This window comes from Streptopelia decaocto (assembly GCF_964273445.1).
Source record: "Streptopelia decaocto genome assembly, chromosome: 19".
Taxonomy (NCBI): domain Eukaryota; kingdom Metazoa; phylum Chordata; class Aves; order Columbiformes; family Columbidae; genus Streptopelia; species Streptopelia decaocto.
Genome location: NC_138674.1, coordinates 1,969,506 through 1,993,970, shown reverse-complemented (window position 1 = coordinate 1,993,970; position 24,465 = coordinate 1,969,506). Strand labels below are relative to the sequence as shown.

General features: G+C 46.9%; 3 protein-coding genes and 1 long non-coding RNA gene across 4 annotated transcripts; 2 read left to right on the top strand and 2 right to left on the bottom strand.

The window, feature by feature from the left end:
* Positions 1-6: 6 nt before the first annotated feature.
* On the bottom strand, positions 7-3,419 carry SRSF3 (serine and arginine rich splicing factor 3). The gene is made up of 4 exons (XM_082069247.1): positions 3,291-3,419; positions 2,297-2,504; positions 1,613-1,747; positions 7-777 (listed from the first exon to the last, which is right to left on the bottom strand). The coding sequence occupies exons 2-4, from the start codon at positions 2,500-2,502 to the stop codon at positions 744-746; spliced, it is 375 nt and encodes a 124-aa protein (XP_081925373.1). The 5' UTR covers positions 2,503-2,504; positions 3,291-3,419; the 3' UTR covers positions 7-743.
* A 5,900-nt stretch (positions 3,420-9,319) lies between these two features.
* LOC309448201 (parathyroid hormone 4-like) lies at positions 9,320-10,628 on the top strand (the record flags this gene model as incomplete). Its single annotated transcript, XM_082069526.1, has 2 exons — positions 9,320-9,445; positions 10,226-10,628. The coding sequence occupies exons 1-2, from the start codon at positions 9,357-9,359 to the stop codon at positions 10,626-10,628; spliced, it is 492 nt and encodes a 163-aa protein (XP_081925652.1). The 5' UTR covers positions 9,320-9,356.
* Positions 10,556-14,184, bottom strand: LOC309448202. Its single transcript, XR_014185750.1, has 3 exons — positions 13,078-14,184; positions 11,069-11,159; positions 10,556-10,686 (listed from the first exon to the last, which is right to left on the bottom strand). It is a non-coding gene; the product is annotated as an uncharacterized lncRNA (long non-coding RNA).
* Positions 12,287-24,263, top strand: STK38 (serine/threonine kinase 38). Its single transcript, XM_082069518.1, has 14 exons — positions 12,287-12,511; positions 14,208-14,340; positions 14,684-14,735; positions 14,877-14,999; positions 15,354-15,437; positions 15,981-16,104; positions 16,764-16,918; positions 17,894-17,996; positions 18,453-18,514; positions 19,056-19,173; positions 19,319-19,442; positions 20,151-20,246; positions 20,485-20,579; positions 21,234-24,263. The coding sequence occupies exons 2-14, from the start codon at positions 14,210-14,212 to the stop codon at positions 21,362-21,364; spliced, it is 1,398 nt and encodes a 465-aa protein (XP_081925644.1). The 5' UTR covers positions 12,287-12,511; positions 14,208-14,209; the 3' UTR covers positions 21,365-24,263.
* Positions 24,264-24,465: the final 202 nt, after the last annotated feature.

The window sequence follows — 24,465 nt, the reverse complement described above, 5'->3', positions numbered from 1 at the left end:
AAAAAAATATCGTTTTAAGTTTTGAAAACTGTTAGTAAAACCATTTAAAGGTGATAGGATATTTCTGGCAAGGAAAAGCTATATTTGTTAGAGCTTTATTAAAAATTTAGTTTGGCATCTCACATGCAAATATACCTTTTTGTTTTTTACGTTATTCACAGTGTAAGAGCTTCCGTATCACCCTTAAAAGTTTTCTCAAGCAACATATGTACGTTACCACTCAATTATGCACAGCCAGCCTTTGATTGAGAAAAGTAATTACTTAATAAGCCGCTTACTCCTTATTTTAACCAGCAGTAAACTGTATAAGCAGGAAAAACTTACTAGTTTTTGGTTTCAACAAGCTAGAAATGGTGAGGTGAGGCTGCCGGACTGACTGCCAAGAAGAATTTGCTGAAAAGGTTTTGCCAGATGTTGCGTTGTATTTAGTTGGTTGGCGAAGGGGGTGTTGTGGATTTTTCCTGCTTTTTTGTTAGCCGAAGGCTGCTGCTGTAGTTGTTGTGAAGACATTTGGTAAATAAACAGCTGAGCTGATTGGCCGGGAATGTGTGGGCGGTCGAGGTGGCTGCTGCCGATTTGGTTAAGGTTGGAGAGAAGGCTGAGAGAAAACAGCATGCTCGGGAACCAAAGGGCGGTGCAACCTGACGACTGGCCATGCCTGGGTCATGTGAAACGACACCAGCCAAGCTGCATGGGGCGCGCTGGTCACATGACGCTGAAAGGGCTAGTTGGCTAATGCAGACTCAGAGGGTGGTGAGAAGAGACATGATGGTGACTCTGTAACGGGTTCATTTTTATTAATAGATGGACCAAAAAAAAAGCATAAAAAAAAATGAAAAACAAGCCATCAGTACAACCATCTATTAGCTAACAAATACTCCTACTGTGTTATTTTTTTTTTTTTTCAACAGCAAAAGGATAAGCTTGATGCCCTGACTTGGGAGGACTTCACTCACCTGCAACAGGTAAATTCAGTCCTGCAAAAACCACGCTGCAGACTTAAACCGCCAGACAAGCTACTCTGGGTCCAAGATCGTCTCAGTTACCAAAAATCCTGCTACATTTTGGAGTTTGCAAACCTCAAGTGACAGGGTCACACATTCTAATTCCAAACTAAAGTGTAAAGACTCTAGATGCTTAGAGCAACTGTTACTACATCTATTATTAAACAGCTGCCTACCTGGAAAACATTCGAATTGTGCAAACAAAGCGGAGAAACACATCTGCATGGAAATGCTAAGCTGCTGTATGTCATGTTTTGCCATTATGGAATAAAGGAAAGGAACGGCCTAAGTTGAAGTATGGGGGAGAAAGGGAAGTGTGACTAGAAGATGAGCAGATTTTGGGAGGAAGGAGGGTAAGTCCAGGACAGAGGGCACTGACTACCAACTTGCACAGTGACCTAGGGACAAAAGCCAACATTCAACACAACTTAAGTTCACCTCCATTTTGTAGGGTGCTTTTTTTTTTTTTTTTTTAAAGCATTTGCCATCTCCAAATAGTGATCAGATAGATGAACGTTATCCAACAACATGCTTTTAAAAAGCCTGCTTCTAGGATGCTAAGTGGTAACAGTGCCAAGAGCTCTAGGAGGGCAGCGCGAGCGCCGTACCTGCGGCGGGGAGGAGGGCTCCTTCGGCGATAGTCGTCTCGAGGACGTCTGCCCCAGGAGGGAGGTGGCCCACGGTTCCGACTGCGCTTCTCACCGTTGGAAAGCTCCACTCTGACACGACACCCACACAGGGTTCTGGGGAAAGAGACTGACAGCGGTTAGCATGGCCAGGGAACAAGTCTGCGTGCAGAAGAAAACCTACGGAATCGAGAGAGGAAAAAGAAAAAATAGGTGAGGGCGAAAACATACAGATTAATCAAAGTACACACTATTCAAAGTCTAAAAAAAGACTTCAGCATGACAGACTAAAGGTTTGGCTACGCTATTAAAGCTGGCAGAGAAGGAACTAAAGAGAGACTCCCTGAGTGGTTCTGCCCCTTTATAGGGGCAAAATCTTTAGTTTAACTATCTGTAACTCTCTTTAATTTAACTAACATGCACCAAGAAGCCCAAGTCACGTCTCACTTGAGAGCCCAACTCTAAATGTAAAATCAACTGTCCCAATGCTATTCCTGCACTATCTAGACAGATTACTCCTATACCACCATACAAATAAATACTGCATAACAAATATGTCAAGTTCTTGGCTTTGCCAGCTGAAGCTTCCCAATTTACGCTGTATCACTACCCACAGCTTCTCCTGTTTTCACCAGGCAAGCCAGACACGCAGGAAACACATTTTACCTTCCATCTAGTTCTCTGACTGCATCAGCTGCATCTCGTGGATCTTCAAATTCCACGAAGGCAAAACCAGGAGGATTTCTCGCCACCCATACACTGCGCAGTGGTCCATAGTAGCCAAAAGCTCGCTCTAATTCAGTTTTGTTGCCATTGTTTCCAAGGTTACCCACATAAACCTTGCAGTCCAGTGGACAAGAGTCACGATGCATCGCTAGGACAAAAAAAAAAAACAACCTCAGGTATATTTAACATACAGCAAGTGCTTATTCACTTATAAGGGAAAGAACTCTGTTGGTTGCTTTTCCTAGAAACTTCAACAGTGATGTTATATGGATGTGACAGAACCATAAACTGTGTGAAAGGAGTGAGGGAGGAAAGCTGTTTAAAACCGAAGAGAAAAGCCAGCTGCTCTAGCATAATCGTGATTAAAATTCACAACTTGAGGGAATTCCGTTGACTCAAGTCCCCCAAGTTTGAAGGGGGATGTTTTTCTGCGCCCCCCTGCTCTGCTCCGGGGGGGCTGGGCCTGCAGGGGCAGCGCTGGGCGGGAGGAAACTCCATTGTTCTGGAGCGGGAGAAGCCGCACACGCGGGGGGCAGCAGCGCCACCTCCGGCACAGGCCACGCCGGGAGCGCCCGGGGAATCCCTCCGGAGCGGCTCCAGAGGCACCAGCACCGCTCGGCGAGGGCGGGAAAGACGCCTCCCCGCCCCCCCGGCACCTCCCGCCCGGCCTCACGGAAAAAAAAGAAAAAAGGAAAAAAAAGGAAAAAAAAAAGGCGACAAGCGGGCTCTTCAAGGCAACCCGTGGCCTACCCGCCGTGTCCCCGCCCGGCTCTCCTCAGCGCAGCGGCAGCCGCCGCCCGCGGCCCAGCTTTACAAAATGGCGGCTGCTCTTTGTTCGCCGTCACCGGGCCCCGCCGCTTCCATCCGCCCTGCCGGGGAGACCGAGACCGCGGGTGCCGCCTCCCCCCCCGCCCTCCGAGGTGAAGATCCTCACCGATGCTAAGAGGGAGGGCGCCCGAAGGGTGCCCGCGCTAAATTCGTAGCCGACTCGACCCTCAACGAGACTCCCGCTCCGCTTTTCCTCACTGGACAAAATGGCGGCGGGTGCCTACCCCGCCCGCCGTTATATAGGGACGGCCCACTTCCACGTGACTTAACGCGGCAGCAAATCAGAGCGCATCGTCCCGCTGATTGACAGCTCGCCTCATCCCGCCTCCCCAGCGGCAGCGGCGGGAGCGCTGAGGCGGTTCCGCGGGCCCGGCCGTTCCCCTTCTCTCGCCCCAAATTTCTCTTTATAAACAGAAAATCGAGGGAAGACCCTGAAATCAGGACACGGCAACACACCCAGGGAAGCTGTTTTTCTGGCTAAAAGGAAAAATAAGGTTTTATTTTCTTGTTGTGTCTCTCTGACTCGGTGGGATACATTCAGGCCACGTTTGCTAAGCATCGTCCCCTCAGCATTAAAAGCTTCAATTCACTAATAGCAATTTCTCCCCATGGGCAGGGGGCTTTAAATCAATGTGTTGAGCAAACTGGTGTTAACCCACAGCTTTTAGTAAATGTTACATCGGGGCTCCCACCTCCTGAGGTGAATTTTTTCAGCACTCAATAGCAAATAGCAAAAAAAGATTTGAACCGAGCAATTTTAGTTACAGAGCAGAGTCAGTGGTGTTGATGCGCTTTACTGAACTCTCATTCCTCTATCTAGGACGTATAAGCTTTAGATAACAAACCCCTTGGTTTAGGTTATCAGGTAATTAAGAAACCCAGCCAGGGCTGTTGCTGCAATAACTTCTCAAAATGTCACTTTACCTTTTTGACCTGGGCCAGAGAAAGACGAATTTATCTGTTACAAGCAAAATTAATAATACTTTGAGTAATATTATATGTGATAAAGCATTTGAGTACAAATTAATGCACATGCACTGTGTTTTTCAAGCAGGAGCTGTGAAGAGGATGGAGCATTCTCAATCTACCTGAATTGTACCAGCATGTAAAAGAAAAAATACTGGAATTAAAGACAACCAGCTGGTATAATTCATTAGAATTCTCCAAAATTTGCAGCATCCCTCATTTTAAGAGCCTCTTCTCAGTAAAATCCTCCCACGGGTCAAAATTGGCCAAGGGACAGAAAACCACAGATTTTGATAGAACTGATGCTCTGAAGTGTCTTTATCATGTGTACAGTTACCTGACGGTTACTGGCTTTTAATTAGAGAAATCTAAGGCAGTGTAATCTAAATTAGCTGATGGTTTATTTCCTGAGGCAACACAAACAAAGGAAATAATTCGTGCTTTACTTGGGACTGTTCAGCCATTTCCCTTTATGACTTGAGATGATTTCCCGTGCTCAACTCCATTCTTGATTGGCATTTGCAACATTAACTAGATCACATTAGCAAAAAATACTTATTTGTGGGCACGATTCTATCTACAGAAAGGCTTTTTGCTGGGAACTGTCATTACATGTGCGCGACAGGAGCCAGTGTGAGGGGACAGCCCAAAAGCTGCGGGCACAGTCACACCCCAGCTGCCTGCTGGGCAAGTTCTTGGGGATTCAACCCATTTTCACATCCTGCCAATAGACTAATCTCAATGAAAGGTATTTTCTAAAGAAACAGTGACCTACACTTGTTTGATCTTTCGATAAGCTACAACCAGCTTGTGTAAGCTTATTCCTGCCGTGACTGCTCTGGTGTTTACAGGGTACAGGTCGCAGGGAGGTGCCTGCAGGATTCTCCTCTCCACAGACTTCTCCAGGCACGCTGCAACCCCACGGGATCAGGGATCCGCTCCCACAGCCCAGCGGCTGTTCCAAAAGCAGCACAAGGGACCGGAGGCTTTGTCTCAGCTTCACCTGAGTTTGTTTTGCACACAGAACATATTCCACCTGGAGACTGTTTGGGGAAGGAAAAAGCGCCTAGGCTTGGCTCCAGCGTGGGTTTTGCAGGACAATCCACGTACCCTTGCTGCTGCGTTCAGAGCAGTGAGTCTCAGGCGCTTCTGTAAATCTGGCTTGAAATCAGAAAATGGAAAATTAAAACAGTGAGCCTGACTCACTGCTGCTCAACTCAATTTTAATCCCCTGGAAGACGGGAGCTCTCTCTGGGATGATGCCATACATGGTGGAACAGGATTAAAAACTGCCCACGCAGTCCAGATGCTGGGCCTGGATCCTGCTCCCCACAAATGCCGTTACTTCGGCCTCTCCGGATTGCACAAGACTGTCCCCCCAGCAATAAAGTGCTGCAGGAAGGGGAAGCCTGGAGCCTGCTCTCTCAAGGACCTGAATTTCATCTGCTTTAAGTGGTCACAGCGGCGATGTTGCCTGATGTTGATGGTGATGGCCCGTAGCAATGTGCGTGTGGTGGTGCAAAAGCCTCAGGTTTGCTGTGAGGTGTCATTTGCAGTTGGGGAGGCCGGGGAGGGAGCGCAGCCCTTCACGGGCAGCGGCGTCACCAGCAGCACAGGGGAACTATATTTACCATCCAAGTGTGGTCAAACAGTTTCCTCTCAGCAGGGCGGTGTCTTGCTTTCCACACACCACACTGAACAGCTCGGATGAATTTTAGTCTGTTAGGCTAAGAGCAGTGAGGGAAAAAAGAAAAATGAAAAAATAAAAACAAGTTGATTTTTTACATCAGAGAAGCACGAAGCACTTTGGAGCCCACACTCCTGTTACTGATGAGTAACAGAGAACAGCACATAAAGATTCACCAGATCTGTCCGTCCATCTCCCTACAGACACACGATCCCTTTAGTGCAGCACAGTCTTTGTTTAATTAAGTTTTCAAATCCCAGGCAAAAGGATCCCCCTTTGCCCTAACAAGGCTATTTGCACATTTGCTTTGCTTTCTGTTCCCTCCTCCGGTTCCTGCTCCCCCCTCAGCTGGGCCTCCAGGCTTTCTCTTTCCTCTTGCTTCCCGCTCTGCAGCAAGCCAGATTCCCTGCCTCCCCCACCTGGCTCCCTGGGGAAGAGGGCTGGGAAGCAAAACAAAAGAATCACTCACTGGGAAACCGTAATTTGCTCAGCCCTCCTCCCTCCAACGCTCCCACCGCCAAAGGGCTCTGCGGAGTCAGGCCCTAAGAGCAGGAAAAGCCGGAGGGTGGGAGCGAAGGCTTTGAAGCCAAACCAAAAACCTTTGATGGCTCCCGGTGCGCTGGGAGGGAGGCCCCGGGGTAACCGAACCCCGGTCAGCTGGGTTTGCTGGTTCCTTCCCTGGTAAACTGGGATCATCCTCCGCTCTACGCTACTCAGGGCTCTGCACGGATGAATCTCCAGCAGCTACAAACGCCCTGATAGTGCTGTTTGTACAATTTCTCCTTGTGAAATTAGCAACGTTCCCATACTAGTTAGAAATATGAACTAGTATGTGTGTGGCTGTGGTGTAAGCTGTGCAATCAACACATTTTTGTATTTCCTTTAGAAATACTGCAAACCATGGAAATAACCCCTGTGAGCACATTAGTGCCAGTAAGTCTTTGCACCGGACGCTTCTCCAAGCCAGATGGTAACTTCAGCGCAGCCTGTCCTCACAGAACGCCTCTCAAGCAGATGGTACAAAGTCACATCCAGAGTTATTTTGACTTCTTCTGAATCCTTGGGTGGAAAGAAATAACCCAGAGGAAGAGCGTGGCCATGGCAATGTGCTTCGGCCCATTTACCGACCCCACGTCAGTGTCTCTCGCCTGCCTGCAGTCACTCGGATTAACACAATATTAGTTCTTTGGGTGGAGATGCCAGTAACTGCAGTCAATGAAAACCCATTATATTACTCAAAAAGTTCAAGGATGAATTAGACCAGATGTTTTGGATATGACTTTGGCCAGTGCTTATTAGTCCTTGAAGATGTAACTAAGAAACCCCGGTTCCACAGGCAGATAATTCAGTGTAGCTGCAGAGTAACTGCTACCCTGGAAACCAAGACGCGAAGCGCACCCCTGTTTTACCAACATTTAACAAATGTCATCTTTAATTGGTGATACACTTTGTTCTCTTTAATGAGTGACACTCTCCTGAACAATTGGAACTCACGTAATGAAACCAGGAACGCTGCTTTGATTGCTCTGAAATAGCGGGGCTCAAAATTAACTGTCAGGAGGAACAGAATAAAAAGCAATTTGATGTCCATAGAAGCTGCGAGAACAGATGAGGTCAAGTGAGTGCTGCTAACGGGGCCTGTCTGTTCGGACAACGTGTCCGCACTCACCTAGACAGGGTTTAACAACGTGTTTGCATTCACCTAAACTGGGTTTAACAGGAAGGCACAGCTGTGTCTATGTGGAAGGAATCAGTAGCTTCTGATAATGCCAAGAAAATGATCTTTTCAATCTTTCCAGGGAATTTTTCTTCAGAGATGACACATACATTCACTTTCTTGCACTTTGAGAAATAGGAACTGCTCCTCTGAAGTAGGCCAGAGTTTCAGCTCCCAGTCCAGCCACATCCTGAGTATCCAAATTCTATTGAAATTACCTGGTCAGAGACTATAAAGTGAGTGTGAAACCTCACACGGCATCAACTCAAAGGGTTTTAAAGCATATCAGAGTTTGGCTTTTTGCCGAGCTACTACTCGCATTTTTATTGTTTAGTCAGTGATAAGTCTTCTCCGTATCTCCCCAGTTTCCAAGACTTACAGCAAGTCTGTTTACTGTCCAACCAATGGATTTAACTAAACATTAAAATTTACCAGCTCCTCAGTTGCATTTTCTGTAACGGTTCCATTTTGCTGGGTGTGTGATAACTGGCGTTACAGAGCTCATCGGTGGTGCTGATTTAGACTCTTCCCATCCAACATTAGCATCCCATCCGCGGGTCCATGCAAACAGCAAAGGAGCGAGATCTCTTTTGCACACCAGAGGCATTTTTCTAGATTAACCCTGGTTTGAATATTGCTTTTGCATCATCTTTGGACACTCTGTGTCAGAATAAAAAGTTCTGACAAAACAGGAGAGCAAAGCTATAACGTACTGTCCACAAATTGTGATATTTTCCTTAGTCACAGTTGAACGGAACATTTTAGAATCCATCTTTTATTATCAGTGGAAACAGGGAGCTGTCGCATCTCACTGACATGAGAGGAAAGGTCTTAGTCACAAAGTGCCGGAGAGATCAGCTCTATTGTTTCTGCAGTTCTGGGCAGGTATAAAAGGAGGTGACAGGCACTCGGCGTCACTGCGACTGGAACCTCATGACAAGACTGGCAAGGAGACCCACCTGTGCAGCTCAGAGCTTCACCGGGATCTCCGCGAGATCATCAGTGAGTAGATAACGTTACTTTCGTAACTGGAAGATGCTTTTTAACTAATACAGACTTTACTGTTGATTGCAATAGGAAAGTATAGCTTACTCATTATGTACGGGCAGGAGTTCTACATTAGGGTAACCTAAAGTATCATACAGCATGTAAATACACATATATTTCTGTGTATATTACTGTGTTTCATACAGATTTTTTTTAAACTAGAACAAGTACCTGTTTGTTCTTTCATGTCTAGTTTAATTTGACCATATTGTCTAACAAAATTACTTCCAAATTAATGGAGCAGGCTTATTAAGAACAAGCTTAATTTTTGAAGCCAAATGTATAAGTTGCCTTTCTATATATTTCTACATTTCCTTGCTTGGAGTCCTAAATCTCCTTTTCTATTATTGCCTCTCAATATGCTGCTTCCCACTCTCGTACGTTTGCAAGCACAAGAGATTATTTCATTTAGAAATGTCGAGAGACCTGCCTGATGAAAACTTAGCAGAAATTTCACAAAAAGATCAGGATTGCTGCCTAAGAAATCTGTCACAAAACTCACAAAGAGTTTCCAACATACACCAGGAAAAGATGAATAGACTATATCTATTAATCTTTTACCGGGGTATGTTACAAATCCCCGTCTGGTGTTCCGGGAAGCCCTGGGATGATGAACCACAGTACAATGCTCCACTTTCACCAGTGCTTAAAGGCTGAAATTCCTTTTGTCAGGTGAAAGAAAAAAACGAGAAAAAAGACGTTTGATCACACTGTCAGCTTCTTGTCCTGTGGAGCAGATCTGAAGAAGAGAGAACATGTTCCTGCCCCAGAGATCTCTGCAGATGGTTACGTTTTTGGCAATGCTTTTTTTTGCCTGTTTTGCAACATGTAAAGACACTGACAAGTAAGCAATATCATCCTTTTACTTAATACCATTAGAAGAGTGCTTGCCTTTGATTTGAGGGGCTGTATTCTCTGCTGCTGTCCTTTACTCCAGGGCTTGGCAGAAGGAACATTCTATACATTTGATATAACAACATTTTACATCACTTTCGATGCAGTATAAAATGAGGCCAGTTGCATTTTTAGACGCGTGACGGACACCACATTTCAGCTGACGCTTTTAAACACAGCGTAGCAAACCATGTAAGGATGCTCAACGCAAGCCACCGAAATACACATACTAAAATTCCATATTTAGGTTCCCATTCAGATCCAAACCTCCAATGGGAGCCCATAGCTGCAGTCAGCTGTTATTTGAACAGCCTGAAATCCAGAAATATTTGCACCCCAGACCTGGCCTGCCCTCCCCAGGCAACATTTGGCTCAAAATTTTTTGGTATTTCTGAAGAAAATAAAGCTTTGTTTTCATTACATGCACACCACTGATTTCAGTTAAATTACCCCTGACATACAGCTCTGGAAGGAATGAACCAAACCCACAAATCCTAGAACACTAAGGTTATGAAAAGGGAATTTAAACCTCTGAAAAGAACCCAAATTTAGGAAAGCCCAAATCTCTGTAAGAGCTGGGGCTGCCGTCCACATCGTGTCCGGACACCAGCAACACTCCTTCCTCAGCTTAGAGAAGCATCTCAGCTTGACGAAGGCAAATCAGCCACATTTGAAATAGTTTAGATCTGGCCGTGCATGTTTCCTAACTCGCTCCCTCTTCCCGCTGCAGTAAACGAGCCGTGACGGAGCACCAGTTCATGCACGACAAAGCGAGGGCGTTCCAAGGGCTGAAGCGCCTGATGTGGCTCCACAACGCCCTGGGCAGCGTGCACACCGCCAGCAGCCGGGATATTTCGCTTTCAAACGCCATGTGGGATGCGCAGAAGAGCCCAGATCCCTCCACTCTCTACAACAGCATCAGCAGAGACGAGACTTCAAGCTTGATGAAGCAGCTGCTGGAATTGACGGAGAAAGAGCGGGGTTTCCCCCTGCTAAAGCAGCTGGGTTTGCTGCAGGATGTGAAGACGCCAAAGGGTAATTGGAGCCCACAAGACCTTTTCGACCTCCTTCAAATCAAAGAGCTGGGCAGCGAGAGGAATCCCAGCACCCAGGCACAGGACTTTTCCCAGTAGCCGCAATCCAGCTCAGTCCGTCCGTTGCTTTAGCCATGTGATGTTGTAAAGCAAAGCTCTAGAGCAAAGGTGAACCGCAAAAGAAATGTCCATTTGTTGCACTAGTTACTCCTAGATGTTAAATAGGGACCCGTTAAAGAGAGACAGATTCTCTTCTGTTTCACGCCTGCCTGCAGTTCTGCCCCATTCTGCAGTAGTAACAATCTTCCTGTTTGTTTTCTTCCTGCTTCTCCAGCACACAGAATGGTTTAAGTCCCTTGACTCTCAGGTTTTCCTTCAGGGTGGCAAACCTTTGCCAGGCCACAGAGGTAGAAATTGGCAGCGATCCCCACCCCTCCCAACCAAAACCTGAGACATTCACCTTGTTCTGCTGGTGGAAGAGATGAGAATCAGCTTCCAGGGTCCCCACTTGAGCCCCTTTTTTTCCCAAGACTTCCTACCTTTTCCTTGTTGATGCGAGATCCTCTCCAAGAGCTCCCACAGTGCAGTTTTCTCAGCAGAAAACCAGTTTCCCAAGGCCGTCTGTGTTTCCTGAAAGGGCAGCATGTGATTTTGCTATTCACCTTTAATATCAAACTCACCAGCTCTTGTGTAAGCAAAGCAAGGTTCATTTTAATTGCAAAAATCAGTCTTTCAGAAATAAAATCTGTGTCATGTGTGTTACACATATATCAGTATTTCCATCATGTAGGAGACTGTACACGTTTTAAATCCTGAAATCCCTTTGATGCTGACAGACCTCAACTGAATCTGCAGAAAGTATTTCTTGGTGGTAAACCCCCAAAACTCCTTGATGTTGTTAATAATAAACACCTTTTTCACCCTCTGTAAATAAAATGAAGCAAAATCTTCCTTTGCTAGTATCTGCACACATTTGGGATGAGCAGAGAACTACATTTCGTTCATCGTGTCGTTCCTCAGAGCTCCCTGTTAGATTCCCAAGGCCAACCAAAGTTACTGAGACAGACGGTTCCAGGTGCTCCTGAAGAGCAGAAGTCGGCCGAGACGCACACGGGTTATGGTGCCCAGCAGTTTGCTGAGCTGGGACGCTCGGCCCTTCCTCCCCAAACCTCCCTCTTTCAGAGCCGCGGGCGAAACCCAGGGTACCCAACTATGAAAAGCTCAAACCTCTGGGAAATCGCTGTCCCCCCTCAGCACGCTCTGTCCGTCTGTCCTTGCAGACACGGCTTCTGTGTGGACTGAGGGAGGCTTCCTGAGCCCTGGGAGCCTGAGGCGACTATTGGTGTCATGTCACCTGTCCCTGGGTACCCCTCACTCCTGCGGTCACCACTGACCGACCCAACGCGTGTGACCTGTGTGGGGACGGGAAAAACAACCTCTCCCTCACAGCGGCGGGCGCTGAGCTGAGGGGGTGTGCGGTGAAGGAGCCAAGGCAGGGCTCCCCAGGCCTGCCGGAGCACTGCGGGCAGCGTGACACCCCACGGCCTGAAGCGCTGGTAACCCTGGCTTGGCTCAACAGGGGGAAAAAAGACAGAACTGAAATAAAGTGCGCGCAAATTACCACCGCCCGCCTTCGACGCCTCAGGCACTCCCGGCGCACTGCGCATGCACCGCGCCCCGCGCCAGCACCCCGCGCATGCGGGCTGGAGGGGCGGGGTTTAGCAGCCCCGCCCACGGTAGGGGCGGGGCCGGGAGGATGGTGGCGCATGCGCGCTGCGCTAGCGGTCCCGGGGGTGCCTGTCCGGTCCGGGTCGCGGTTGGTGCGGGGGGCGGTGGCGGTGCGGGGGCTGTAGTGACCCCGCTCCCGGTCCCCCACCCGCCAGCTCGGTCCCGCCTCTCGGCAGCTGCTTCGCTTGGTTCGGTGGCGCTGGGACCCCGCCGTCGCGTTCAGCTCCTCGCCGCCCCCCTCCCGGGGGGCTCCGGTAAGCCGCCCCCGCCTCATTGCCATGGCGATCGCCGTGTCCCCCCGCCCGGTGCTCCGCATCCCCTCCCCGCGGGGCCCTCTGCCGCTCCCGGGGGGCGGAGAGCAGGGGCCCCTCGGTCCGGTGTGGCTGGGCGGGCCGGGGTCCCCCCTGCCCCGGGGGTGGCGGCGGCGGGGCCCTCTCCTCCCCCTCGGCTGGGGGGCTTGGGCCCCTTTTGTTCGCTCCGGGTGATGCTGCCGGGCGCCTCCGCCAGTGCGGCGGGTGGGGCCGCACCAAGGGCCGCGGAGCCACCGCCCCCGGGGGCCGCGGAGCCCCCGGCCGGCGCGGGGGAGCCCCGGTGCCCGGAGCATCCTGCCCGTTCCGTCCCACCGCCGGGGCGGGGGCTCTGAGCGCCGGTCCCCGTGGGAAGGGCACCCCAGCACCAACAGGTGCTTTGGCGCTGCCTTCCAGCCCGGTACTTTATCTTTTCTTCCCTTTTTTTGCACCCCTGTGTAACCTGCTTCTAGCAGATCAATTCCCTATTTGTTCTCTAGGAAGTGAAAACCGCGGGCAGGTTTCGCACCCACCTGTGGGAGCGCTCAGGGACGTACCCGCCGTCTCCTCGGGGAGATGTGACCCCACCACTCGCGTGGTGTCACTCGGAGCTGCTCCTCTGTAAAGACATTTTCCATCTCAAAAAAGAAACACAGCCGGAGGGTCTCAGCGGCTCCCACGTTGTTGTCTTTTCTCTGAACGCACCTGCAAACGCAGCAAACAAAATAGTTGGTGTCTGCAAAAGGCGCGATTTGCGAAGGCACAAGAATGATGCCTTGGAATGATCTGCGAAAAGTAAACAGAACAGGATAACTCGTAAAATGTTGCCAGCGCTCCGGCGTTGTAGAAATGGGAAGCGTGTGTCTGACCTCTGCTTGTCTGCAATTTCTAGTAATTGTTGCAAAACTTGGTTACCTGGCTGTGCGTTGCGTTGCGAGCAGAACTGGACTGTTTTACACTCGAAATGTTGGCGTTCGAATGCGTTTTACAAAGCAGAGCTGGGTTGTCAAATGCGCCCTGAAGCCGCGGCCGGTTGAAAGTGGGATATTCTGATATATAATCCCATATGTGGATGGAGGATACTTACACTAGAGGTTTTTTTAAACTACAATTAGTTCCCAGGCCCTCTGGGTTTTGCCAGATTTCTGTGTGAAAGCTCCAGTGAAAGCAAGAGCGCTTAAAAGCAACTAAATGCCTTTTTTCTGTTCTCCTTCCTCAATTGCTGTTATGGGCCGGCTTTCAGGATTTTGATAAGTTTCCCAGTGGACAGCAAGCGACTGGGGGGGTTATTGCTGTAAGGATCAAAGGAAAAGGAACTTCTGGATGAGATGCCTCAGTGTGACGTTTCTGAATTTTTAACGTTTATGAAAGATAAAATACACACTGGGAGAAATAAATGCGGTACTGCCTGAAATTGTGGTTTTTGAGGCATCGTGTTTCTCAAGTTTCCTTCCCTCTTATTTTCAGATCAAAAATGTTCAAAACAGGAAGTTTGACTTGTACCTTTTATTTTGCAAGACTTTTCCCTCCTTAGACAACCGGGCTGCTCGCGTTTGTTGTGAAAATCTTACCGCTGCGAATCAGCATCGCTTAATTGAGTTCAGCTCTTGTTTAAAGGTTGTTTGTGATGTTAAATGTTTCCTCCGTTTTGCTTTCCTCGCAGCCATGGCGATGACAGGCCCGACACCGTGCTCGTCCATGAGTAATCACACCAAGGAGCGAGTTACGATGACCAAGGTGACCTTAGAGAACTTCTACAGCAACCTCATCGCTCAGCATGAAGAACGAGAGATGAGGTAAAAACCCAACCTTTCTCGCTTCCTTTCCAAACCGGCTGCGAGCCAAAAATACCTGTTCACTGCATTTAGTTTTTTGGAGCCAAAGCGAAAATAGAGCGTTTTGGTTGAGCGCGTACCTGAACTCCTGAGGCAGGTTTCGATAGTCAGAATCAACAGGGCAAGGCTAGAGTGGGCGATTAGATTCTTCAAAATTAACCTCGTGTCTGAGTCTCCTTGTATATCATTTATAGTTGTTTCATGCAGCTGTCACATCTTCCTTTCCAAGGTGTTGGATATGGGTATTTGATTAAGAAACAACGTTAATGGTTCAACCTTATTTTCCAATTTGTCTCTGCTGTAGACAGAAGAAGCTGGAACAAATGATGGAAGAAGAAGGCTTAAAAGACGAAGAGGTAATGAATATGGGGAAAATTATCTTAATGGTTAAATACAAGTGATTTTATGTTATCAGTTGGGGTCTTTGCTTGGAATTGCTGGGATGTCTGGAGCCCGCCTGTGGAATTCTCACTGTGTTTTTGGGTTTTTTTGCCTAGAAGAGAATCAGGAGGTCGGCACATGCACAGAAGGAGACAGAGTTTCTTCGCCTAAAGAGAACAAGGCTCGGGTTGGAAGACTTCGAGTCTTTAAAAGTGATCGGCAGAGGAGCGTTTGGAGAGGTGAGTCCGGAAAGACGATTAAACGGATTTTCACGCGGCACTGGTATCTGTTAACGACTTGCGTAGTTTATACAAGTGAAAGATACATGTTCTAACAACTGCAAATTGATGTTTAGCTTAACAGTCATGTGCATCCGTCCTTATAGCTAATAAATGCTGCTTTAAAAACATGACGTGCTTTAAAGAAACACAAATACGCAGAACTTGCTTACCATTACCATGCACTGTGTCATGCTTTTTATCTTTATAATCTGGTGTGGTTTCATTACATGGAAGCCAAGGGCTTGACACCCGAATTTGCCACGAGTTGCAGTGATAGTGCTGTTATTTGACTCAGGTTTTTGCACTTCCCAGGTGCGGCTCGTCCAGAAGAAAGACACGGGGCACGTTTATGCCATGAAAATCCTACGTAAAGCCGACATGCTTGAGAAAGAGCAGGTGAATAGTCACCTCGAGTAGCGATGCTGCTCCTGTCCGTGGTTTACATGACTTGGGAGGTAATTGTGACGTGTAGAGAGTAACAGGCATCTGTGGACAGGTTTACTGGCTAAAAAATCATGGGGTGGTGGTTTTTAATAGAGGAACTAGGTCAGAAAAATCTCATGTGAATTTATAAGGACCTTCCAGTGGGATCTTTCAAGTCCTTTTTTAATGAAAACATTCCTTGTAGCAATGCAGAAGTTTGAGGAGTATCCAGTTTTCATGTAAAGAGGGTCACAGGAGGAGCTACAGGCTGTTGTATGGAACTCAATGCTCAGAACAGGGTTTCAAACGATCTCTAATGCCCTTCGAATTGTATACGATGCCATTTTATTACCCGGAAATATCGAGGAGTGTAACTATTGAAGTTTTGATGGCGTGTCTGACCGCTCTTTTCACTATTTGATGCTTTTCAATATAATACTTGAATTGCCTGTGAAAGAAAAAGGCACGTTATAAAGCAGAGCGTTGTATGTAACGGGATGCACGCGTGTCCCCCAGGTTGGGCACATCCGAGCGGAGCGGGACATCCTGGTGGAGGCAGACAGCTTGTGGGTGGTGAAAATGTTCTACAGCTTCCAGGACAAGCTGAACCTCTACCTGATCATGGAGTTCCTGCCCGGAGGTAACACCCCACAATCCAAAGGCTACTTTCCTCCTCTTTGGGGATTTCTATCTTAATTTCGAATGAAATGGATCTATAGATCAGAAGCAGCTTTTGGGTTTGCTAACCTTTTGCTTTTAGCTGGCTGGCGGCAAAAGGATCTTTGAAGGGCCTTTTTTTCAGAGCATGATGATGATGTTTGTCCTTGAATGATAACACAGCTGCAATTCACTTAAAAAGAAAGTTATACTGAAAGCCTGTAATAAATGTGACTAATGAAACCACAAGAATGCTTTCTGAGATGACAGTGCACGCGTGCAATCTGTTTGGTGTAACAGCTCTGGAGCTGAAAGTACCCATTTTAACGTGTGATTCAGATGTTTAGGCAGGAGCGGCAGTCCAGAGCTGATCCTGGTTTAAGGGATGCTTCTATACATGTACATATTGCATCTCTATGCTATTTACCCGTCCCAGTTGAAAGCAACTACAGTACAAGCGATACAAGGGGAGATAGGAGAGTTTGTCACAGAGGTGCTGGGGAACTCTGTTACTTTATATGAAATCAATTTCAGTTTCCTGAGGTTTTGAATAGGTTAATTATTTTCTTTGCAAGCGTCTTCAAAATGAGCGGGAGTGGAGTTTGCGTATTTACCTTTGCTATTCGCTGGGGGGGTTTCTAGGTGATATGATGACGCTGTTGATGAAGAAAGACACTCTGACGGAAGAAGAGACGCAGTTCTACATAGCGGAGACCGTGCTGGCCATCGATTCCATTCATCAGCTGGGTTTTATCCATCGGGACATAAAACCAGACAACCTTCTTCTGGATAGCAAGGTAGGGACTGAGCACCAGCTGTGGTGTGGTAAAGAGGTCTTGGGATTTCTGATATTGATCTGAATTAGTGTTGAGAGTTGAGAAAGACGATGCTGCTGCTTTCTTAGCCCTGTTCCTTTTCGCTTTTGAGGGCCTGGGGGAAAACAAACCAACCAACACCAAAAAAACCCACCAAATGCCAAAAAGACAAACCAAACCAAACCAAAAACCCAAGCCAGGAAAGTCTTCTCCTCCAGCTCTATTCATGTCTCACTTATGAGCTCTCTTCTGACGGTTGTTGAAGCTATTTTTGGTTATTCCAGCTGCAATTTCAAACACAGTTTCAGTTCTCCCCTCTTGGTCAAAGCTGTTTCCTTTTGGTGTCGCATCTGTGACACTCACCGGCTATGGGGCTGATGATCGTGTTGGGTGTGAAGGCCGTCGCTGTCCCATTAGCGAGAGCTGTTGTCTCTGGGGATGGGGCCGTGTTTCTGCAGGCTGGCCAGCTCCCCTGCTCGCTTATTTAAAGTTTTGCTTGTTTGGAAAGCGTTTGCCGACAGTACATTATTATACGTCACCAGTTGCCAGCTAATAATGCACTGTTGGAATTACTAATGTAATTCAACATGTCTACATCTAAATGTAGATAATTTTAGGTCTTTGAAAAGGATTTAGAGTTTGATATACATCTAAAAATTGCATGTAGTCGGTGTGATCATGTTGTGCACTCGGACAGATCCAGTCTGTGAATTTAAATAGTTTATTTTTACTTACAATGCGCAATTCAGGGGCTACAGCTCCCTCTGGAGACGTTTCCCTTCCCTGCAGAGGGATAAGAATGTGAACAGCTTGATTCTGTGTCCACATCCAGCCTGGGGCTGAACAAGGAATGCAAGGAGAGAGCATCTATTTATTACACAAAATCAAGGGAGGGGAAAAAGGAGGAAAGTGTATTTGCTACGATATCTCATACTGTGCTTGTGTTTTTGTTTCTAGGGCCATGTGAAACTCTCGGATTTTGGTCTGTGTACTGGACTGAAGAAAGCCCACAGAACAGAATTCTATAGAAACTTGAACCAAAGTCTTCCCAGCGACTTCAGTAAGTTCCTCGGCCTCACTCGCTCTTGGTGACTTAACTCATTTCAGCCTGAGGTTACAAGGCTGCCGGGAGATCCAATAATCGACATAATTGCGTCTTGAAGCGTGATTTGGAATGAAAACTCCTGTGTTTTGGTGGGTGCTGGCTGTATCTCGTGTGCTATTGAGATCAGAAGGGAGCACACAGTCTCTTGGAATATTCAGTCGTTTTCTCAAGGGGAATAACACTGATCATGGAGTTAAAAAACCCTGGAAGGATGGATCACTAATGAAAGGCTTGATAAACTTTGGCCGGATGGGCCAGCGATGAGCACCGGGGACTGTCACCTCTTAGCAGGACAGCTGAGTCCCTCGTACCTTGGTGTCATAAATGTGATTTTTAGGGTCATGGTTTTGGGGTGAAATGTCTGCTGGGCGACCAGTAGCGTTCAGTCACATTTATTCCAATCTCCTTTAGCTTTTCAGAACATGAATTCCAAAAGGAAAGCAGAGACTTGGAAGAGGAATAGACGGCAGTTGGTGAGTGCGTCACCTGCTCGGGGACGTTCTCGGCTGCTGAGCTGTTGCGTTCGAGTAGCACACATTGAAATGGCACGAATCCATTTCAGAGTTCTGAATGACGCTGGAATAAAACATTCCTGCTTTTTCTTTTAAAAAAAGGAATGATTGCAGTTTGTCCTTCATCCATCTGTTGAGCAGCTGGTGACATACGTGCCAGAGACGGCACTGTCGTAATTATTTATAATTGAAATCTGATGCCTTCCAGCTAAAACTAACAGTTCTTTCTTGCCTCTTTTCATATAACAAAGGCTTAATGACCCACTCCCAGGTGTATATAGACAGTGGTACCTTCCCCATTTCTCTGACAGTATTTTAAGACTCCTTCACACAAACACGTTGGTTTTGTCTCTATGTTTAATATAAAGACTTTAAAGTCCTATAGCAGAGTTGTTCAGAGACAATCTGGTGTCTCCCTCAAAGTAACCGTAGCTGCATGAGTTCCCACTTCCATATCGGGCCGTTTTCCCTACAGATATGTAACTAGTGGTATTTACTGCAGGCTTTCTCCACTGTGGGTACTCCGGATTACATTGCCCCTGAAGTTTTCATGCAGACGGGATACAACAAGCTCTGTGACTGGTGGTCGCTCGGGGTCATCATGTACGAGATGCTGATCGGTAAGAAAGCGCCTGGGCTGTGGTTACGTGCTTGGGGGCGGGTTCTCAAAGCACCCACTCCCTGCTTTGTGAGGTTGGTTTAGACTTCAGTGACCATAGGAACTGCTTTTGCATTAGACAAGACCGTATTTTTCTTTCTTTGCAGGTTATCCACCATTCTGTTCTGAGACTCCTCAGGAAACGTATAAGAAAGTAATGAATTGGAAGGAGACTCTGACATTTCCTCCAGAAGTTCCGATATCTGATAAAGCAAAGGATCTTATTTTAAGGTGCCAGCCATACGGTTTACCAGCTAATATACTCCTAATTTTCTTGTCTTACAGACTGTCCAACGTGCCTCTCATAGGTTGTTTCATGTGATAAAACCGTGATGCTTGTGACAGCTACATACTGTTATGCACATGCATCAAATGCTGAACTCCCTCGTCAAACGCATTTGTCTCAGTGGTTCCCTGACCAAGCTCTGCTAAAAGGAGCTCCCGTTTGAGTGCTGCTAGTCTGGCAAAGTATAAGTGTTCTTTATTTTGTCTGCAAGCTTCTCATGGAAGTAACTTAAACCTTTTTGCCAGCAGCTTCTTACAATAGCAATGCTTTTGACACTGCGTGCACTGGAGCATACAGATGTATGTCAGTGCCTGCTGCCGCTTGCTCTTGTATTTTCAATCACCTCTCTGTTCTCAGGACAGAAGTATAAATGTTTAGCTTTCCAGGCTTTATATGTTGTCCTGCTCTGCATGGTCCTGGAATAGAAAGGGCACATTATGCTGTTGCGAAAGAATACCACATCTTACTTGTAGCATTTGACATGACATTCCTGAGCATAATTCTGTGTGTTGGTTTTGTGGTGGGAGTTCTTGCCCTTTTCCATTTATATGTTAAGAAACCGTAGTAGTACCAGTTCAGAAAGCCGTTCCATTTCTGGATGGAATGCTTTCATTTTCATTTTTCCTTCATTTTCATTCTTCCTTCCATCTCAGATTTTGCTGTGAATGGGAGCACAGAATTGGTGCATCTGGTGTGGAGGAAATAAAGAGTAACCCATTCTTTGAAGGGGTTGATTGGGAGCATATCAGGTAAGATGCTTTGCAGAACAGCAGCTGCTCTTCTCTGTGGACTGTTTAAAGCCAGAAAGGAGCAGCTTCACTGGCATTTATCATATCGAGGTGTGGGTGAGAGTATTTTGTTCCTTATCTGAAGCTTGCTGAGGTTTAGGTACCTTCAGTCTTGGATTCTGTTAAGCAATGGCAAGTGGCTGAATCCTGCTTGCTTCTGCCTTTGAGATCTTAACGCTGAAACTGCTCTTCTTGGCAGAGAGAGACCTGCTGCAATTTCAATAGAAATTAAAAGCATTGACGATACCTCAAACTTTGATGAATTCCCAGAATCTGATATCCTTAAACCAACAGGTAAATGCTTTGATTCTGCACGTGAACAATCCTTCCTCTTCTCCGATGGAATGATGTAACTTTCCTGTTAGTCAGATAAAAGATGTGAGCGGGTGTGAGGTTGTTATCGTGAGCAGGTTCCCAGCTCGGCAGTTTCGTGGTGCAGGGGTGTGGGTGAGGTTGGAATGTGGGTTTGGGGAGATGGGATGCAGACTTGGGAACAGTGCCGGAGCTTTTTGAGGAGCAGCATCTCCAAGAGGCAGCAGAGCTCCCGAGAGGGAGCCCGACAGCGCCAGCACTGCGTGGCACCGTGTCCGCACTTAGTACAGGGGAGCGAGGGGGTGGGACAGCAGGGATGATATGTTTTGGTGTCAATCTCTCCTCGTATTTACATGGCAAATCATATTCAGACATTTGCTCCACGGGGTTGAAGAACAAAAGTGAATGTGTAGATTTATTTCTTTCTTTAGAGGCATCTTATTTCTATACGTATAGATGAGGTTCTTAGGGATGGTTTAGTGCTAGAGTTGGGTTATGGTTGGACTCAATGATCTTGAGAGTCTCTTCCAACCAAAATGATTCACTGATTCTCCCCTACTCCACATCCAGTGTTTTGTAAGAAAACCAACTTTGCAGACTTCAAAGGATCATGTTGTTTTCTCTCTGTGTTACCAGTGGCCACAGGCAACCATCCGGAGACCGACTACAAGAACAAGGACTGGGTTTTTATCAATTACACCTACAAGCGTTTCGAAGGCCTGACAGCCCGAGGAGCGATACCATCCTATATGAAAGGAGGGAAGTAACAGGGAGTAACACACCTGTACCTGGGACAGCTTCTGAGCCGTGTAATTCCGTTCCTGGAGTTCGGGTTTATACCTAGAACTTTCTTTTTTTAAGAAAACTTGAGGGCTATCAACTCTTGGAGACTTCAGGACCCTGTTTGTTACACACCCTGGTCGTTACAAAGGATTTTTTCTTTCTGCGCCATTGAAAAATTCCACGAAATGTTTGCGCCGTTTCTGCCGCGAGCACGTTTTGTTGCTTCAGGAGCCAGAGTTTCAGTTTTCTGTTTAAATTCTGTGCCGGATTCCACAGTCCGGCAGGAAAGGGGAGCAAACCTTCCCCCTGGCCTTGCAAAGCACGCCATGCCCAGTCCTGCGTTAAATGACAAACTCAACCCGCCCGTTCTGCTGTTTCCCAGTGGCTGAGGACTTCAGGACAGAGGAAACAAAGCAATAATTAAAGCTCGAGACAGACAGCTCTCCAGTGAACTATCTAGTAGGACACGACTTGGATTGCCTTAAGCTTAGTTTGTAGTGCTGTTTTTAACAACGCCACTTGGAAGCCTCTTTAATGGCATTTCTCCGCGCTGCCGCCGCGGCCTCCAGTTGCAGGGCACTGCACTTGCGGTACTAAGACCCTCAAGCCATTTAATATTTTTTCTAAATTCAAAAAAACACGTGTGACTCTTTCTTTTCTAGCCAGCGACAGCAGGAACAGGCCGCTTCCCACCCTGAGCCAACAGTTTTTGGTTGCCATACGAAAGGACGGATCTCTAAACGATGGAGACGATAAAAACTACAGCTGCTCGCACAAGCCCACCTGGAATTAAAACAGGGAGGGATCCCTGGTGCTCCTGCTGCTGCCATCTTTTGGCCACTTCGAGATCTGCTGCATCTCCAGCTGTTTGAAGACAAAACCATCTGTGGCTTTTATTGCTCCTGGTTTGGGCAGAACAGGATGGGATTCCCCCGTGGGTCTCGCTGCTGGAGGCCTCCTGGTGTTTCCTACAGCGCTCCTCGTCCCTCTGGTTTCCACTTTTGGGGCAGCGGAACCCACCTTGTCCACAATTTGATGATCACCTGGTGTCATTTCTATAAGTACATTCAGTTAGGATCAGGATGCTCTCCAGGAGAGCCCCAAAGTGCCTTTCCTCACCTCGACATCTCATTTTGGGAAGGAGGATTCTGCCTCCCCGGAGCTTTCGGCAATTCCTTTTTATGATCACGAGCCCGCCTTTGAACCTGGTTTGTTGTTAACTCCTCGCTTCCAGGGGCAGGTGGCATTAACCTTTGGGCCTGCCTGGTTCCAGTCTTGAATTTGCAATTAGATTTTTAAATAATATCAGTTTAATGAGGTTTCTAAAAGTGTGGATCAATTTGAACTGCCTTGGATTCTCGCAAACTTCTATTGGTGCTGAACGCGATGTAGCACAGACAAAGCAAAGCCGTTTAAAACAAAGCGTTCCAAAGGAAGGCTTTCAGTTAGATTTAGTCCTAACTTTCTAGATTAAGAAATGACAGCAAATGGATTTGTAGTGCAACTTTTTTAAATAGGTGTTTTTAGGGGATTTTTACCTGGATGTCTTTGAACCGAGTGCCAGCACGAAGGGCTGACTGGGGGACTGACGGGGCCCTACGTAGCTAAAACTGGGTGATAATTCGTTAACGTCCTTTCCCTGACCACCCCCTGGGGTTTTTGTGTGTGTCCTGGAGTTTAATGACTTGCCATGAGCTGTTTAGATCCCAATTGGATCCTACAGAGCTGAAATGCAAAAATAGCCTTAATTAGATGTACCCAATCACTGTAGTCAGTAGGGCTTACTCAGATGACCAAGGGCTAACTGATGTAATGAGCTATATAGGATCAGGCTTTTACCAACTCAGTGCTATTACCTCTGCTCCTTTATATTTTTTATGGACTCAAATTGCTCCATCTCCTCATCCCACAGTTTCTTCCAGCCACTTGAAAATGTTGCCTTATAAACCATTGGAAAACCAAGAGGTATTAAGATCAAAGCATTTTAAAACATTTCTAACAGCTCAGTTATTGCCTTAAAATTAAAAAACCAACCAACAACAAACAAAACCAAAACCCCAAATTCTCGAAAGCTGCTGTGGATCAGGAATGAATTGAGTAGCTGCATTATTACCCTTTGCTAAAAGGGACTGGCATTTTTATTTATAAATACCAAAGATGAAGAAGCTGTACAATGATAAGCTGTGATAACTTGCTGTGAACAAACCCCTATCTAGTGGTATGGATTGTGCATTTTGAGTGCATGCGTGTGGAAGTCTTCAGGAACCTCAGCCTGTTCACTTTTGGAGTTAAGGGAAGTTTTCTGAAGGCACAAGGAGCAGCTGGTACCTCACTCCTCTTGTCTTTCAGTAGAAGGTGGATGTCTCTGAAAACCATTGTCCTCCTGGGCACACGTTTTGTGTCACACTTGTCACCTTCCTGCCACAGCTCTTTGCCCACACTAGGAAAAAAACACATTGTCTTTCCAGGATCCACACTCGACTGCTATCAAACGGAAGATTTTTTTTATGCCTGTTCCATCTCTCACCTTAGCCAAACATTTTTCTTACCTGCTGGCTTGTGTATTGAGCTCCTGTGTATCTTTTAGCTCTTTCTTTAAGCTGCAAGCAGTTGCTGGGCTTGTAGGAGTGATTCCAATCCGCATTTCCAGTGGAAGGCATGAGCTGCGCTGCCAGTCCACAAAACCGCACCAAGCGTTTCTCACTGTGCCCTGAGTCTGCCTTCACCTCCACCTTGAAAAAGCGTTCTGTAAATAGTTCAGAGCTGTTACTGAATTGCACTGTACAAATCTGGCGAGTCTATTGTGTGTTGCTAGGGGAGCCAACTTTTTATGGAACAATCTTTGCATTGTGTTGTGTAAATAAAATCCTCTTAGTAAACGTGGTTTTGCTGGCACGTTTTGGTTTCACAAACTGGAAGCTCAGGGTTTGTTTATTAGACTTAAAGTTTAGACTTAGAATTAAGGGCACTTCCAAAAGATGCTCAGCACCCATGAAAAAATGAGCACCCTATTAAGGACGGAAGAAGAATGAAGCCTCCCTGGGCTTCAGGTGGCTGCATTGTGTAAATGCAACTCCTGGGCAAG

Excerpts from the sequence above, each read along its gene's own strand:
- STK38 (XM_082069518.1), top strand. The coding sequence starts at position 14,210 with ATGGCGATGACAGGCCCGACACCGTGCTCGTCCATGAGTAATCACACC. Across the intron at positions 15,000-15,353 it reads GCAGAGGAGCGTTTGGAGAG|GTGCGGCTCGTCCAGAAGAA; the intron begins GTGAGTCCGGAA and ends TGCACTTCCCAG. Across the intron at positions 19,443-20,150 it reads GCAAAGGATCTTATTTTAAG|ATTTTGCTGTGAATGGGAGC; the intron begins GTGCCAGCCATA and ends CTTCCATCTCAG.
- SRSF3 (XM_082069247.1), bottom strand. The coding sequence starts at position 2,502 with ATGCATCGTGACTCTTGTCCACTGGACTGCAAGGTTTATGTGGGTAAC. Across the intron at positions 1,748-2,296 it reads GTCAGAGAACTAGATGGAAG|AACCCTGTGTGGGTGTCGTG; the intron begins GTAAAATGTGTT and ends CTCTTTCCCCAG. Across the intron at positions 778-1,612 it reads AGCCCTCCTCCCCGCCGCAG|AGTCACCATCATGTCTCTTC; the intron begins GTACGGCGCTCG and ends AACCCGTTACAG.